Below are 19,426 nucleotides of genomic sequence, written 5' to 3' on the forward strand. Positions count from 1 at the left end.
AGTCTATGATTTTCTTGGCCTCCCAATTGTCCTGGTGCTTTTTTAAAACTTTCCAGCTTTATGAATTTTGGGAGAAATGGTTTTTAAGGAGGTGGAGACAGGAGAAAACCTATAAAGGCAAACCTTGTTTTAAAACAAAAGAGCTTGCTTAGTATGTGTATTATGAAACAAATAATATAGCAGACTAGATAAATGGACTAATGGATTTCTCCCAAATTAGCACACTGGCCTGAGGAAGGGGCTTAGAGGGAGGAAGATAAACTGAAAAGCTAGATCTCTCTTTCGCTCCTTTCTAACCTGCCATTCCTTATACTGCTATAGTGAACTAAAACATACCAAAATATTACTAAATGGGAAGTGAAACTGGGAGAACCTTCGTCAAAGCAAATAGCTCAATGCTTACCAGTGAACCATAAATAACAGTAGCAGGTACTCTTTTCCAGTCACCATTAAGCAGACTAGAGCTCAGAATGGCTCTTTAACCCTGAGTCTATGCTTGAATAACTGCTGCTTTCCTAAAGCACTCTACCCTACGTCACTGGGGGTGTTAAGGGTTGGTGGCCTAAAAAGCCGTTTCCAACTCATCCTTTACTCAGTTTCAGCCAATATTGTTTATACTGGGGAAAGAATGAAAAAAAAAATCATAGGTTTCTTGGAAAATTTGAAACAATAGCTCTAAAAATAGCCAAGTTTGGCTCCAGGATACAACCATTCTCTTTTTAAAATCCAAGATGGATACAAACATAGAAGGTGTTTAGTCTATTGGTTTCTCTAGAAACATTAAGTGCTTCATCTTAGATGATATCTCATCTTATTGTCCATGAAATGTCTTAATTATAACATTTAACTTTATGGAATAAAAGGTAAATATCATAGTGTATGCTTTGATTTTTAATTATTTATTCATAATTAAAAGCATTAAGTGCACATGATGTTGAACATTTTATTTAAAATTCAGGAGCACATCATACTGTATGTTGCCACAATTTGTTTTAAATTATTGAAAGAAAAGCTGCATCTTATGTTTTCCTCAGCTACGTCCACTCTATCACAAAATTATTTTTTCATTATTTTGCTCCCAAAGAACAATCTGGTTTCAAAGACTTTGGTTGCTATGACAATAGTGAAAGTATCAAAGAACTAATAATGATCTCTGTCAACATTTTAGAACTTTGGGAATAGTATGAAGATCACCCTCATGTTATAAAACCATATTTTACGATGTGATATTAGTATTTATTTTATTGGTATTTCCTCAAAGTTTCCAAGTCAGGCATGTACTAAACAGCTATGAGAAATAGGAAGCAGTATTAAGTACTTTTACAGTATTAAGAGCTATTTTTAAATAGGGGGAAAAAAGAAGAAATGCACCACCATTAAAATGTGAGTTCCTCGACACTGTTTCATCCTGAAACAACTATAGGTATACAGAAATATATCAGTTGTAAATATACAAATCTGTAGTAGTAATTTTTCATATTTTGGAAGCAGAGCAGTGCTGAATTTCTAATTGGCTCTTAGTAGATTTAGTTTCTGTAGGTTATTGCTTGTTTGACTAATTCATGTGTTTAAAAACATATATGGCCTGGGGAAAACACTGAAAAACAGAAAAGCATTTAAAAAGACTTGCAAATAGTAAGTCAACCATGAAGGAATTGGAAATATTCAAATTATATAATACAATTAACATATATCATGCAACTAAGTTTTTTTTTTCTTACAAAGACCTGGGAAAAAGTATTATTGGAAATGCAGTAACAATAGCTTTCTCATTGTTATCATATTGCTATCAGTGTTACTATGTCATCATCATACATTTTAATTTGTAGTTATTTGCATGTTTGAAGGTATGAATGGATATTATGAAAGATGTGCTATATGAGACCCATACAAAACATGTTACAAAGGGAGCATGGTTTGTTCTAGAGAATTTCAGTTTATGAAGCAACATTTCAAAGAAAACACAATAACCAGAAGATTGTCACAACAACGTATTCATCCAATGTAAATTGGATAGAGCAATGTCATTACAATAAATCAAGAGCTGTGAGAAAAATGGCACTGTAGTACCCTGCCTTGATTCTTCTGGACTTCATATTTAGCTGGCTAGTAGACTTTGGATTAGGTAGGTGCGCATGGATTTGTGTGAGTGAGTGAACTTTTTGCTGAACAGTAAAAGTGAACTGTAAAAGTGTAAACTGCATTTGTTTCTATATGTCCTGAATGTATAAATAGCACTGGAGGTGTCATAACAACTCTTCTTTACAACATTCAATGTGACATAACTGGTATATATGATAGGATCCAAAACGATACACAAAACAAATTAAGGAAGTGAAAATGTGAACATAGCAATGAGACAAGTCAAACCCTGTGAACACTGTTTACCATTCAAAAGAGTCAAAACCCTGAGGCAGACTACACAAATTCTTTACAGCTAGGATGAGTACTTTAAAGTGGATAAAGGAGACTGCCATCTTCCCAGTTCCTGAGAGACAAGGGAGAATAGATACATTGCCAACCTAAAAGAAATGGTACAACTGCTTGAGATCTCTTGCAAGATGGAGAAATCTGCTTTGGTGGAGAAATGATACTTGCAAGCTGCTCATGTGGGTTAGAGAAATCCGGGGTGTAGGTCGGGAATCTATTAGGTTACATGAATGGATGGGTGGGATTGAATGGGGATGGGTGGGATTGAATGGGGACACAAAGAGCAATGCTTGCTTATTGATTGATTGATTGATTGATTGTTTTTATTTAAGAATTTATAAGGCTGCCCAACTCATAATTTATGATTTGATGCAGTGTATATCAATAAAAATATTTTTTTTAAAAAGTGATATAACCAGAGCCTAATATAAAATCTAATTAACAAAGCATAATAACAGACATACACATAACATTCACCCTCCCAGCAGGGAGTTCCTTATTTCCTGATATTGGTGGAGATTTATGTTTCATAGACAATGGAGAACACACTTTTATTCTACAATAAATCACTTTTTTGAGTCTCTTTAGTGTCCAGTATTAGCCTACAGCAAGCAGTATATAGAATTCAGAAGTTTTTAAAAGACTTACTGGAAAGGAAAAAACAAAACAAAAACAGAATAGGTGAACAATGAGCTCGAAGTGTAATGGAACAGCCAATACATAAACAATCGTTTTCTAACAAAATGAAGGCAAATTGAACAATAATTACTCAGGGAATTCAAATGCTAAATCTAGGGAATGATACTACAGCAGCGGGCTGGTTATAATAAATTGCACTGCTAGCTTTGAGTGCAGGAATAAGTTCAACAGAATCTTTGATTTATTAGAGGTTATTTCTGTGCAAGCCTTTGAAAGCGTGCTTTGCTTTCATTTCATAATGCTTTGAGCAAAGAACCTCTTTGAAGCTATTTTGTTTTTAAACAACACAGACTCCATTCATAAATATGACATTGTTATGCTTTGCTCCAAGATACTACCCTCAATATGATATAAAGAAGCCTCCTCGGGCTACTGGATTTGTAACACAAAGCAAAACAACATAAACCTTTTGCTTCCAAGCCTTACTTAAGCTTCTCCATGTCCGATATCTTCAGGGACCAAGGTACCTCATTGAGGAAATGGGTGACTATCTTGCACTGGTTTATTAGGTGACCTACAAAATAATTCTTCTATTTATCTTAAAGGTACATTTTGTATATCAAGGGATGTAGCCCTTCAGCATTAAAAAAGGGATTATCACTTATGAATACAGAAGTTATTATAACCCTTTTTCTTAGTGAAATCTCAGTGCCGGAGAGCCAAAATTAAAGTGCTTTCTATTGATGTTTAAATATTTGCCTGACCAAAATGAAAAAAGAAAAAGAAATCCCTAGGTGCATGAGTAGTGAATAATAAAAAACTCACCCATTCTTAATTATAGATTATCATAAGTTCTTATTTCATGAGTAATATAAGGAATATAAACAGCCTATAACTGCATAATCGGTAAAATGTTGTAATATGCAGAGCTCCATTCAATACATGAAGCTAACATTGTTTGTGTTTTATGCATGTATCAATCAATCATTCAGTATACCATGAGTCAAGACAGCACATTAAATGGCAAGTTGTTCCCATTGCTGAATAAAACTATTGATTTTTCCAGATTTAATCATCAGAAAATCTTGATTTCTGTATGCGGAATCTATAAATATTTGTCTTTTGCTTTTTCTCTGGGTGAAATACAAAAGCATTAATATTCCAGTGTTCAAAGTATATAAAATTTAGAATTATTACGAATAATAATAATAATAATAGTAATAACACTATAGATTGCGTGTGGGTAGACACCCAATACCTGAAGATGATTGTGGCATTTAAAAGTATTTAGAATCAGATTTCAGAAACAGTTAAAAGTTCAAGCAACAGAAAATATATTTTAAGTGATAGGAGAGAATTTAATTAGAGAAGGGAGAATAGTAGTTGTTCCACAGTGAAGACTGAACTAGGACTAAGACAAGTATATATATCTTTGGGAATTACTGGAGGTAAAATTACTCTGATTTATGACCAAGTTCCGAAAGACGTGAAAGTACAGGTAGGCCTTCCTTAATTACCACAGTTGGGACCAGAATTTCCGTTGCTAAGCAATGAGGTAATTAAGCAAATCTGACCCGATTTCACAACCTTTTTTGTGATAGCCGTTAAGTGAATCACTGTGGTCTTTAAGTGAATCGTGTGGTTCCCCATTGATTTTGCTTGCTGGAAGACAGCTAAGGAAAGTTGAAAATGGTTATCGCATGACGGTGGGACACTGCAATGGTCATAATTGCAAACCAGTTGCCAAGCGCATGAATCACGATCACATGACCATGGGGATACTGCAATGGTTGTAAATGCAAGGACCAGCCCCACCCTTTTTTTTTAGTGCTGTTGTAAGTCTGAACCAGGGACGCGGTGGCGCTGTGGGTTAAACCGCTGAGCTGTCGATCGGAAGGTCGGTGGTTCGAAACCGCGCGGCGGGGTGAGCTCCCGTTGCTCGTCCCAGCTCCTGCACACCAAGCAGTTCGAAAACATGCAAATGTGAGTAGATTAATTGGTACCGCTTCGGCGGGAAGGTAACGGCGTTCCGTGAGTCATGCTGGCCACATGACCCGGAAGTGTCCTAGGGACAACGCCGGCTCCAAGGCTTTGAAACGGAGATGAGCACCGCCCCCTAGAGTCGGATTCGACTGGACTTTACGTCAAGGGAAACCTTTACCTTTACCTAAGTCTGAACCATTGCTAAACAAATGGTCATTAAGCAAGGACTATCTGTACTTTTAGAGCAAAAGGCACTATGTGAAAGCTGGAGAATAATCAGCTACCTCTTTTGTCCTGCCTTACCTTTTCTCAATCAACATCCAAGCAAGGGAATAGGAAAGTGGCAGAGAATAATGCACTTCGCAAATTAAGTATTTTTTGTTTAAATGAGTATTATATATAATACTGAGGGGAAAAACCTACCTCTTAACATTTAAACATTTTATTTGAAGGATTATTCATTAAGAACATTCTGAATTTTGGTAGTCAAGTGAAAGATTACCATTTCAATTTTTTACTGAAGACCAAAACACATTAACCTATGAGGTCAATACATATATTTAATTTAACTTTATTTATTTATTTATCAGATTTGTCACTGCCCATCTCCTCCCAATCTTTTAACTGAAAGATTCCAGAGATGGTGACTTTTCCATATAAATAAAATAAGTAAGCAATACTTAGACTTCAGAAATCATTTCTCTAAAATTCACATAACTAATTCAAATCAAACCTGTAGAGTTTAGAAGAATGTGATAAGTTCCTGTAGGTAAAAAATAAACTTATCCAATTAAATATGTAACCTTTTGAGGGGGGGTATACTGGGATATTATGATATCTTCTTTCTAGATTTGTTCCATATTCTTTAATATTTGTAAGAAAATCCAAAGTTATATGGGGACTTCTTGTAAATTATAATCCCCTTTATGGAATGCTTTTATTTGATATAAATGTTTAACTTTTATATAGCAAATACATTTTTATTTTCATACCAGGGATAAAAATTGCATTGCATGGCAGCCACAGTATTATGTTATTGTAGTTGGTGTTACTGTTACATACAACTTAATATAATATATATAGAGAGAGAAATGTTACTTTAACAAAAAAAAAAAGGTGAACCGATTACACAAACCTTGATAATATATTTACATTTAAAGTGTAAATTGTACTATTCAGTCTCCTGGCTAAATTTATACTGAAATCTTATAGCGCAAGACAAAAATTACAGAATCAAATAAATGTTGTAATAAAACAATATTTAAGCAAATTGGGACTATTATCTGTTTTCTGCCTCTTGAATATGTTAGATAAAGTAGAATTATTATATTCAGAAAGTGAAAGGATAGTGGGAGCTATATGAAATTAGGCTGAACCCTTATGCATTAAATCTTGTGGATGTTTTTGCAATGCATGATGCTGGGAAAACATGTTGCCAAATAAATATACTAAATACACACACACACACACAGTATGTATATACATATATATGAAAAAAAAAACATGGTATCCAAAGGTTTCAATTTTCTTAATTCTCACAGACTACCATTTCAGTTTCTGCAGTAAATGTCAGGGTCAGCCCAAGAACAACAATGAATCAGTCCAGCCAAACTTCAGTTCTTTATTTGCTCACATCGTATAGACAGAATCTTGCCAGACTAAAGCTACTCTACCTAACCTAAGGGAAAATAACCTGGGAGAGCTCTAGGGTGGGACTATTCAGAGCCTCTTAGTCTTTCTACCATTGCTTCCTGGACTGTGCCTTCTCTTATCTCTTCTAGCTTCTTGGAATGTGCTCCCTCCTTCCTGAGAACCAGCAGCCCCACCCAAATCCACCACCGTATATGACTGCAGAATAAGTAAGATTTAAAAATCTCTTCCACCATAGAAAACTACTGCAAAATCTTTTCAGGGAAGGTACTTTATATTCAGAAACTATTTACATGAATCACAACCATTTCCCTGCCTCATAAGTTTCAACCACTTGTAGAGGAACAACAATAAAAACAACTGAAAACATAATAAATGTACACATTGAATCAATTAAAAAGTACTATGATTACTGATATACCACTAATTCTAAAATAAATGTGTGAATGAGTACATGTTAACATTGGACCTGTGATTGCTATTATATTTCAATATTCATGCAACACCTCTCCAGAATTTATCACCAGTTTTGGTACTGGCAAGTCTTATATTAACTTTAAAATGCACATAAAGTAAGTTTATCTTAATTAATATATATGGCTTACAACACTAATCTATCAGGGTCTGGTAACTATGATAGTTGACATATATGCTAGGGCATAAAACCTATTTTTATTACTACAGCATCCAAGAAAATGCTCAGTAAAATGCTATGATGGGGACGGGGGACTCTTTTACAACAGCATGGTCTCCTAACATAAGATAGAATGTTTTTCTTTCCTTATATAACAAACTACTACAACTTCCATTCCTGGAAGATATATAGAACTGCCACTGCACATTGGTAGAATTATTCTCTTCTACATTACACTGTAGCTAATTCATTGCATTTACTATAAATGTTCAGGTAAAATATGAAAAGACTAGAAAACCTTTGAAGATTTGCATATAAAAATGTTAAAATTTGCATATGTATTTTCAAATGAGATAGTAAGAATGATTAACAAGTAAGAATGAGGAAACAAATAGTATATTTAGAAGACAGATTATTATGCAGGAATATCATAAGTTGCTTCTTTTTATAGTAAAATCTAAATTGCAGAACAAAGACATAATTTTGTACAAGTCTGTGTTCTTATATATTGTTCTCATATCATTCTAGATATAATGGCTTGTCATATTGGTATAATTACTAAATACTACTATTTCATTGAGCTCAGATCTTATAAAATGAGACAAGAATTGGAGTATTACGGAATTTACTTTACAACTGGAACATAACATAGTAGCATATTCATTTATTACAATATATTATTATAATTGCATTAGTCATTTGCAACATTACTACAGACAACCTGGACAAGGCATACATTTAGTTGAACTACAGTGTTTTAGAACCCATGCATAGTGTAGACAGAACTTCATGTTACGTGTCAATCATTTCTTCTTCCAGTATATCTCTTTTTTTTATTTATAGCACTCCCCCAACCCCTCTAATTCACAAAAGTGAGTCTAGGTGGCTTATAACTGGTTGAAAGCATAAAAATAACAGTACTAAAACTCAAATGCAACAAACATCCAGAACAGAAAAACAAAATAGTTGAATAACCAGAGTCAACAATCATATATTCCATTCAAGATCATTCATTTCTTGATAGATTCATCTCATATTCTGGCTCAATAAGGACATTAGTGTTTTCTGGGCCTTACAGAAGGCCAGTAGGGTTGGCTTTATCCAGATTTGGAGTGGGCTGTATATTTTTCCATAAAGCAGCTGCAACACTGAAGACACATATATTGGGTCCTGCCAGGTGACACTCCTTACTAGAAGGGATCTAAAACATGCCGACTCATAGGACAAAGCATGCCAGATTTCATGGGACAAGCAGTGATAACTGGAGACAGATAGTCCTGCAAATAACCCAGCCTGTGCCATGAAAGCCTTTATAAATAAATTGCATCCAGAAACCTATAGGCAGTATCGCTTACAAAGTAGTGGTATTACATGGATGCACCATGGTGCACCCATAACTATTCACACTGCTGGATTCTGGACAAATTGACCTTTCTAGGTGTTTTCTAAGGTAGCCCTTAGTAGAATACATTGCTATAGTCCAAATGGGAGTTATGGTTAAGATGGGATGAAAGATATAAACCATGTTCCAATGACTAACATTCAGGTTAGGATGCTTTAGAGGTTGATAAAATCATTTTACAAATTTTCATCTAATTTTTCCTGATCAGCTACTATGGAACAAAAGGATGTGGCTCTGGAATTCGCATCTGTGCTGCCTTCTTCCCCCTTTAAAGCAGCCCAGCCTTTCATTATTTGCCTCCACTACCCTACTCTCCTGTGGATGCTTCTGAATAAGCAACACACAAGCATCACAAAGTGCTTCCTAACTTCCATTATCAGTGTACCTTGTTATGGTGGTGGGTGAAGGGTCACTGTTACAATTCAAATTGTTTAAACAAAACACAGAACAAAACAATGACATTTAAAAAAAATGAAAATGAAAAATCACAAAAGGTAAAGAAGTACAGTATATAAAATGTAATCCCTTGCTCCTGAAAGATTTTCCTCAGAATTTCTCTAGACAATTTGAGAAAAAAATCCACAGGTTGAACATGTCGCTGAAAAAGCATGAAGGTTTTTTTTTTTTTAGGGGGGTTGTTTTAAATCAGTTCTAGGATCATCTTGTTAAGTGACATATCCTGGAACTAGAAAAAAGACTCCCAGTTTGTTCTGCTGAATCTCTCAGTGGTTTATGTTAACACAGAGAACTGAATACTTTTAACTCACCTGTTTCCCGTGGTTCTGTTTTCAGGGCAATTTCAGAAAATGGTGTTAAGAAATCTAATTTGATTTCATATTTGTTGGTTTGTGATGGTAACCTCTTGGGGAACCAGTATGCCTACTATGCCTTTTAACATACAATTTATATATTTAAAATATGACAACCACAGATATTGGGCAGGGATTTAGGGTTCAATACCACTATTAATCTTCAGCAAAGGATCATTACCTGGTCATGGTGCTGGACCTTGAGCACCTCAATGATGCCATGAGCTAAACCATGAAGGGCCACTTAAGACGGGAAGATCATGACAGAGAGGTCAGATTAAATGCGATCCCTGGGGAAGGTAATCTCAGATATGCAGATGGCTGAAAGCAAAGAGGAACTGAGGAGCCTTATGATGAAGGTGAAAGAAGGAAGTGCAAAAGCTGGCTTGCAGCTAAACCTCAAAAAAACCAAGATTATGGCAGCCAGCTTGATTGAGAACTGGCAAATAGAGGGGGAAAACATAGAGGCAGTGAAAGACTTTGTATTTCTAGGTGCGAAGATTACTGCAGATGCTGACTGCAGTCAGGAAATCAGAAGACGCTTAATCCTTGGGAGAAGAGCAATGACAAATCTCAATAAAATAGTTAAGAGCAGAGACATCACACTGACAACAAAGGTCTGCATAGTTAAAGCAATGGTGTTCCCCGTAGTAACATATGGCTGCGAGAGCTGGACCATAAGGAAGGCTGAGAGAAGGAAGATCGATGCTTTTGAACTGTGGTGTTGGAGGAAAATTCTGAGAGTGCCTTGGACTGCAAGAAGATCAAACCAGTCCATCCTCCAGGAAATAAAGCCAGACTGCTCACTTGAGGGAATGATATTAAAGGCAAAACTGAAATACTTTGGCCACATAATGAGAAGACAGGACACCCTGTCTAGAGAAGATGCTGATGCTAGGGAGAGTGGAGGGCAAAAGGCAGAGGGGCTGACCAAGGGCAAGGTGGATGGATGATATTCTAGAGGTGACGGACTCATCCCTGGGGGAGCTGGGGGTGTTGAAAACCAACAGGAAGTTCTGGCGTGGGCTGGTCCATGAAGTCATGAAGAGTCGGAAGCGACTAAACAAATAAACAACAACACCACTATTAATCTGATAACATCTAATTTTACTTGTCTTTTCCACTGAAATTCAAATACATTTTTTATCTTCTAAATATATATTTTATACCAATATTGGGCTGGATGAAGGCAAAACACTGAAACTTCATTAGAACTAGACAGAGGTGCTCCTGGTAAAGAAACAAACAAGGTAAGGCTAGTCTTCCTCTTTGCTATCTCGGTTTCTTTCCACCCTCTTCTTCCCTCTGTATGTTCTCCCCTTCTACTTTTTGTCTTTTTTGTTACATCCTGCCTTTCTCCTTGTATCCCTAAAGCTCTTTTTCAGCTGCAGATGGATAGCCATTGTCAAAATGTGCTGTTCTTACCTTGGTAAATGTCCTTATTGGTGCTAGCTATGCTATTTTGTTCATTAGGTAAGGATTGGATTGCCAACATGGTAAGATCCTGAAGTTGCCAGTGGTGACTTCTATATTGTATACCACCCATAAGTATTAACACAATATAGAATTCTCTTACTGACACACTATATTAGAGAATATAATTTCCTATATTACTTCAGGAAACAGACACAGGGAAAATTTCTAGTAGGAAGTAATGCTCTAAAAATGGTTCTCTAAAAATTGGGTTAAAAGACTAACAATTTGGCTGAAGATCCATTTAAGAAAACATTACTATTCTTTCAGTGAATTTCTACCATATGATGCAAATATAATGCATTTTCACTGCTGCAGATGGTACAAAGACAAACTGAAAAATCCTGCATAATGTTGACTTGTCTCTCTTTTTTAGATAACAGCAGCAACAAGCAATGAACCTGGAAACCTTCCCAGATTATGCATGTGTACCAAGTTACACTTTAGAAGACGAGGCCAAACAAAAATGACATGCAGAGGATTAATGATTTATTTGTTCTACTCCTGTTCCAACTGATCATCTCGGCTCACTCCTACAGCATTTCTACTAACTAAATGGACCACAGAAAGTCAACAAAACATTACGAGAAAGATGGGTGACAAAAAACAAAACAAAATTCAAAATAGTCTGTATATTTAGAGAGACACTGAATAAAGGCTATATATCAAGTCCATCCACATGCTTGGTGCAGGAATTTTAATTGAAGCATCTCTCACAAATGGTGGCTGGTCTCTGCTTGAACATCAGTGGAAGAGAGCCAACCACTTCTCTGGATGATTTCACTTATAAAGTGCTCTAGTCATTAAGAAGGTATTTTTCTGCCTTTCATTTAATAGGAATATTCTTTCTAGTAACTTAATATACATTTTTGTGTCTTCTAGAACAATAGACAACAGGACTTGTCATTCTTCTGTGCAGCTTTCCTTCAAGTATCTGAAGAGTGCTATCATATAGCTACTTAGTGGAACTGGTACGACAATATGTCACCCCTGTAGTCACAGTAATATAAGCCTGTTTTACCATGTTACATGCAAGAGTTTGATGATACTGTGGACTATTCTTAATATAAAGAAAAAATAATAATAATCCTGTCAGCATACCATATTTTTAAACAAGAACTAAAGGAAAGTAGCCTATCTGCTTTACCTACATACCAACTACAATATGTTCAGCCTTTGTTGTAAACTGAATTACATGAATACAACTTGTCTTTCACTCTAATGGTGACCATGATTTTCAGGATGACTGAATGGGAAGCCAGTGGATGTGTTTAAAAAGGTTGGGGGCAATATTAACAGCCAATAGCCATGTTCTTTGCTCTATATGTTCTTATTTATGTATATACGTAGGGACCTAATTTCCACATTTTTATTTCAATTGGTTGGCTACGGATTTTTATTTGGTTGGTTGGCTAGTTGGTTGGTGTGAAGGGAAAGTTTAATTTAGCTTTGTTTAGTTTTGTTTCTCCAGGAACGAAAGTCGATTTATAATATGGGAATGTTTATGCCTGGATTAAATTTGTAATTTTAGATGTTATTATTCTTATATAATTTTAGTGTATATTTTATAATTTATATATAGACTGCACTCTGGATCTCACTCATAGATGTTAGTTAGGTTGTTTTATAAATGTATTTTAACTTTGTCTTAAATTTTATTTCATTTATTATCTATTAAGATAGATTTATATCTTCACTAAGCACTCTGCTTGTCTACAACCATAATAAATAAATTGATTGATTGATGCCTGGAATGCTGTATTTTTTTCTGCATATAGTGTATTTACAGAAAAGGGTGCACCAGATAATGCTTTACAAAAACTTTCCTGGCCATAGCTGTTACCTGCTAATTGAGCAGGAGCTGTGAGTCCATGAGGACCCCTAGATTGCATACTATGCATCAACGGTATAACCCCCATCCAAGGCCATAGATGGAATTTCCCCAGAACCACAGTCACTTGGTCTTGGTAGGATTCAGTTGAAGAGAGTTCCTCCCCATACACGCCCACATAGCCTCCAGGCACTGGGATCAATAGCCTTACTTAGTTGGCCTGGGGTGAAAATATATAATTGTTTATCATCAGTGTACGAATAATACTAAACCCCAAACTGATGGATGATTTCACTCTTCATGTAGATGTTGAATAGGAGGGGAGAGAGAGTCAAGCCTTGTGGCACTCACAGTGGAGGGGCCTAGGGAGTGTACTATCTTCCCTCACAACCAACATTGACCAGAACCAGCCCTGAAGGAAGGAAAAGACCCACCATAAAACAGTGTCCCCATTCCCAATGTCTGAGCCAGTTCAGAAGGATGCCATGGTCAACAGTATTGAAACCCACTGAAATCAAAGAACGTAAGGCTGGATGCACCACTTCCATCCTAGCTTCACCACAGGTCATCTGCAAGCACAGGCTGCCTCCACACTAACTCTTGGCTTGGAAATCTGACTGAAACAAGTCTAGATAATCCACTAACTCCAGAATTTTCTGCAGTGACCATTTTCTCAACAGCCTTTTCCACAAAGTGAAGTGGAAAGTTCACTTTGAAATGGAGTGGTAGTTGTTGGGTCCAAAAGGATGGCCTATTGAAGAAAGGGTGTACCACTGTCTCTTTTAGGGTTAAAGGCACCACCTTTCCCTCAGAGAAGTGGACACCACAGCATGGACCCAACCACAGATCACCTCTCTGACCAATTTCACAGCCTAGGAGGGACCTGAATCCAGCAAAGAAATGGCTAAGCTAACAGTACAGATGATCTTGTAATTTGTGATATATAATTAAATAATCATATCTCATTCATAATGAGAATACCAATAAAGAAATTGATTTACATGGGTAAAATCAATCCTTCTTTATTCCAACCACTCTACTTAAAAGTCAGGGGAATACTTGCTTGATTTTTATCTATAAAGACATCTATATTTATCTTAAATGCAGCAATAGAAATTTGAAGTTCTCTGACAATTTTTTTTGTCATCAAATTCTATGAATCTAATAACTCTCCCACCCTCAAAATCCAAATATTAAGACATATTCAATCTGGAATTAAAAATATATTTCACAAAGATAAAACTCAACCATACATTGTAAGCCAGATGTAATGAAGCTTATCATGGCTAGCAAACTAAAATAAAGAAGTTACTTACGCTTGTCGATCCCAATATATCTTATTAACTTTTTCCCACTGGGAAGTAAGCTGAGTCAGCTTTTCTTGAATTTTCATAGCTTCACCAGGTGTGGCACTTTTCAGAACAGCAGTCTTCTTATTCTGAATGATTTCAATTTGACCTGAATATCTCCCTAGAGTGTCCTTAATTTTCTGCAATTCATGAGATGGAAGAGAAGAAAGAAGGCATATAAACGTTAAATTACTAAATAAAACTCTACTTCTATAATACTTCTATATGTTGACTAAAACAAAAAAAAAATGAAACAATTCAATTAATCTGCTGTGTTATAAGTGGAGAGAGAGATGTGATAAGAATTACACTGTGTATGGCATTGGGATAATTTTGATTAAGAAAGAAAAGAATCAGGAAATGAAAGGAAAGATTTTTTCTTCTTCTTCAATGTACATTATCTAAGAGTCAAAAGAAGATTCATCATAATGCAAGATTCATATTTCAAGTATGTATGTTACTTGTGGAGTAAATTTTATTGTAAACTTTTTAATTTTATTTCTATTTTTTATTATTTAACTAGTAGTTATTAAATTGTTTTTTAACATTAACAGGAAATCCTGACTGTTTTGTCCTATGTAATGAAATTGCACTGAAGAAGTAAGATGAGATACTACAAAAGCATTAAGGAATCAGGTCAGTGCTAGCACTCCCTGTATTTTGACCCTAACTTTCACTTGCACATCCTTTCCTAATTGTAGAGAACATCTCCACCGAAGTCAACATCATTTGATAATCATCTGTTTCTTGGCAGCAAAGAAGTCAAACCAGATTCTGTCAACAAAGGTCTTGTTCAGTACATGGGCTGAGCAAAGGAAAAGAAGCAATGTCCTACAGAACGGTCAGTGCCAATAAACAACTTGATTTGCCTGGCTTCCACGCTTCCAACTCACTTTGAGTTGTCTATGGTGATATTTCTTTGATATGTCAATCTTATATCCATAAAAAGTGTTATAAGACATTAGCTATGACGTTGAAGAGCACACATTTGAGGTTAGAAGTCTGATATACCTAGTCTTGGTATATACTATATCTATAACAATCCACTGCCTTCATCAGATTAGTTGCTTCTCTTGCCTATCTGCAGGGAGAATGTAACAGATTCCTTCATCCTTTTCTTTTCCTTATGAGCAGCCTGCATGTATGTTTTAGCTTTCAAATGTACAATGTTAATTATATTGCATTTTTCCTGGAAAATATTCTAGTAGATTGATCAAAGATAAAGCCTTATTTATTGGATTATTAAACTGAGATGCAGTAGTCCTAATCAGCCCATTGCTGAAATGCCCTTTTGCCTTAATTTTTTTCTGATACTATGAATGCCCTTGAATACATTTTTTTTAAAAAAATCTATTCATATTTCTTATGCAGGTAAGTATAATTTCCTCACTACCTTTTTATACATAAACACTACATTTTTTTTGCACAGCTGACACAGTCTTCAAGCTAACTTTGATATCATAAAATATTTTATAAGTTGACTTCAAAAATGCATTTTACTTTCATTCTGAGTATAAAGAAAATAAAGATTAGGGAAGCCCATTAGCAGATTGAAAAACCATTGGGAACAAAGACCTTATTATTCCACAAAAACCTAGCTTTTTCCATCACTGCATGAAATTCACCTTTATTTGATAGTTAAGAACATTTTCTACATGTTCAGTTCTTCTGCCATTTGTGCATCAAGTATCTATCAAATATTTTTATCCTCAAAAATCAAATTGGAAAGTTATTTCATTTGCACAGGTTGACAGATTGCACTTATTCCGGAAAAAGAAATACAGCCATTTGGCTCTCATTTATGAAAAGGTTTCTTCGTTGTTTTTTTGCCTTATTTGATAGAACCCAGATGTGCATTTCTTTGATAAAAATGCAAATGCATTTTGGAAAACATTGTCCTGGGTGAATATCAAATTTGTAATCATCTTTCCATTTTTTATTCAGATACCATAAATGTAAGAAGTAGAGCTTGAAGTATTCATAAATGGAAGAGAAATATCCTCTGTCATACCACAGTCTTAAATATATGTTAGAATTATGTGTTATAATATTGCTATAACATTCATAAATCCAGCATATTTAAGATTAAAAATGCATTCTTGCTGGATAGTGATTACAGTGATTAATGAATAACTACCATAAATCTTATTACCTATATAACTGCCATAGTTAAATAAGGGGGAGGGGAGAGGGAGAGGACACCATGGAGAGAGGCATATGGAAGAAGAATAGAGACAAAATGTAATTTTTTTCCCCAGATTCCATTTTCAAAGGAATCTTCTCTTGAATTCATTGAATTACAATTTGTATTTTATGCCAGTCATCTCATGGAAAACAATATGGACACATTTCTATATATTTAATGGTAGAGTGGACTGTTAGGCTTTGATTGAGAAGACCTAGTTTCTAGATGATGTAGAAACAAAAGAAAACAAAAAAAGAAAAGAAAAGAAAAAAAATACAAAAACAGCAAATAAACATGATAGAGAAAACAGTAAGAGCACTGTTTCTGGAATTCTTTCCAACTCCTCTGCCAGGAAATGTTTATATTTTCTTCTGGGTAAAGGAGTCAAATGTTGCATCTCTATGTATATGTGTTACTGTTTTCCCATTGTGTTATGTTTCTTTCTGCAGCACTGGGGTAAGCTGCAGATCATCACGTTAAGACACGTGATTAGAAAGTAGGAGGTAGATTAGAAAGGAGAAATTGCCAAATTTCTGGGTTGTTGCTAACTGCCTCTGTCATAGGAATGGACTGGGGGATTTTTTCCCCTCAAAATTGTTTTTTCATAGGTTAAAATTGGTCATTGGATTGTGGAAAAACCATTGTGCCTTTTTATTATGTACAAAATAGCTTTGAAATATAGGAATCCACATGGTTATTTCAAAAGAAATAAACAAGTTAGGATGTAACAAGCAAATATGGTTGTTTGATATAATTTAATCTATGTAGGACTTGAATATTTGTACATACAATTTTTCTGATGTACTTTATATGCATATGGTACTGTTTTTTTTCCTTTAAATTTTTTAATTAAAAGGCTTTCTGTCAGTAAAAAAAAAAAATGAGATTGAAGTAAACAGTAAAATAAACTAAATACTTTAAGTACTATGTTTCTATTTTTAGCCCATAATAATGACAATGATAAATGATTTTACCAGCAATAAATATTCATTCATCCCAAAGCTCATATCTAAACTACTTGCAAGCATATGAATTTGCAAAATCTGTTTGGCACATACAACAGATTTATCTGGGAGGAAGATGGAACTGTGCCCATGAATTACATCTCTTGACACTGTAATAGTTCAATTAAATTAAACCTTAGGCAATAGTTACTTGTAACAATGTTAATCAATATCATTAAAGTTGGTGTCAGCTGCAATAATAACATGTATATGAGGTAGAAACATTAGTTTTGGATATAAATCCTTATATGCACAGGTTTATGGCATAAATACTACTAATAGGGATCTTAATCAGCTATTTTTTGCTGAGTCACATATTTGAGAAAATGGAAAATACCTTAAAAAAACAAGGGCCAAGTCTTGGCTTATTAACAATAATATACATGATATATAACTTTTTATATAAACATGCTACATCATTAAGGGTAATCAGTCTTAATGGCAACATTAAAATTGACAAGGTAAGTCACTCTGAATCATCCACAATTACTGACCACATATTCAATCCCTGCCACTTCCAAGGACGCTTGTAAGACTGCCTTCAAGGAAGAACTACATGGAGAAGGAAAAAGAAATGACGCAGCCTCTTCCTTCCCTTGTCATGATCATTTCATGTTGAACCTGCAAATTTGGTCTGTACAGGTAGTCCTTGCTTAATGACCACAATTGGGATCAGAATTTCAGTTGCTAAGTGAAGTGGTCATTAAGTGAATCTGACCCAAATTTATGACCTTTTTGCAGTGGTTGTTAAGCAAATCACTGTGGGCATTAAGTGAATAACAGTCATTAGTGAATCATGCAGTTCCCCATTGATTTTGCTTGCCAGAAGCCAGCTGGGAATGTTGAAAATGGCTATCTTGACCATGTAATACTATGATGGTCATAAATGCGAACTGGTTGCCAAGTGCCCAAATTATGATCATGTGACTGTGGAGACACTGCATCAGTTGTAAGTGTGAGGACCAGTCATAAGTCCTTTTTTCAGCACTGTTGTAAGTCCGAACCATCAGTAAATGAATGGTTGTTAAGTGAGGATTACCTGTATTATTTTTTTACTGTGAAAGAATCAAATCAGGAGGAAGCCCTTTCATGACACTTACCACCAGAATTTATGGTTATCTTTAATTTGTATATCATCAATTTATATTTTCATATTAAAAATTAAATGAAATTTTCTAGGAAATTCAATAAAATAACCAGCATTATTACCTTCTGTTCTTTTAACTGACAGAAAAAAAAATCCTGTTAATTTGCTGTTTATGTTGTTTGTCATAAAGTAAAAGGTAAAGTTGCCGTTTAGTCATGTCCAACACTAGGGTGTGGTGTTCCTCTCCATTTCATGGCCGAAGAGCCAGCATTGTCCGAAGACGCTTCTGCGGTCATGTGGCCAGCATGACAGTCACGAAACACTGTTACCTTCCCGCCGAAGCGGTACCTATTTATCTCCTCACATTTGCATGCTTTTGAATTGCTAGGTTGGCAAGAGCTGGGGTGAGTGCGGGAGCTCACTCCGTCATGCGGCGCTCGGGTCTCAAACTGCCAAACTTGCAACCTTCCGGTTGACAAGCCTGCCATCTTAACCACTGAGCCACCACGCCCCATTATTATTGTTTGTCATACTGGTATTTTATTAAATAAAGATAAAAGAAAACAAGTAAAAAAAACCCTACTTTCTTAAACTATTTTCTTCCCTTTTTGCTTCAGCATTCTGGTCAACTCAGAGAACTTACCCATTTTGTAAAAATTACAATGTCCAAATGTAGATAAATTTGCTTTACTTTCTTAACTTACAGAAAGTCTTCCTTGCATATTCCATTTTCATTTTATATATTTATTATTAAAACTGTGCTGTTCTATCAAAATAATAACCATATAATAAGCCCTCTTAAAATGCATAAACTGCGTTCACACACAAACACACACAAACACACACACACACACACACAAAACAGGAAAACCTCAATCTGTCATCTTGACAGGCTAGCATTTTTAAGGCTAAGGGACTTTGCTGAGATGAAAAACGACCATCTATATTTT

At 35.2% G+C, this 19,426-nt stretch overlaps 1 protein-coding gene across 4 annotated transcripts in view; it reads right to left on the reverse strand.

The window, feature by feature from the left end:
* Positions 1–19,426, reverse strand: part of DMD (dystrophin) — an 895,878-nt gene that overhangs the window by 380,041 nt on the left and 496,411 nt on the right. For all 4 annotated transcript variants that reach the window (XR_010068066.1, XM_063305215.1, XM_063305211.1 and 1 more), the window contains one exon: positions 14,168–14,340. Coding sequence is in view for 3 of the 4 variants with exons in the window: in XM_063305215.1 (XP_063161285.1) it covers positions 14,168–14,340 (173 nt within the window). In the remaining variant the exon portion in view is untranslated. The remainder of the gene's footprint in view (positions 1–14,167; positions 14,341–19,426) is intronic.

The sequence above is a fragment of the Candoia aspera genome, chromosome 5, assembly GCF_035149785.1.
Source record: "Candoia aspera isolate rCanAsp1 chromosome 5, rCanAsp1.hap2, whole genome shotgun sequence".
In the NCBI taxonomy this organism is placed as follows: domain Eukaryota; kingdom Metazoa; phylum Chordata; class Lepidosauria; order Squamata; family Boidae; genus Candoia; species Candoia aspera.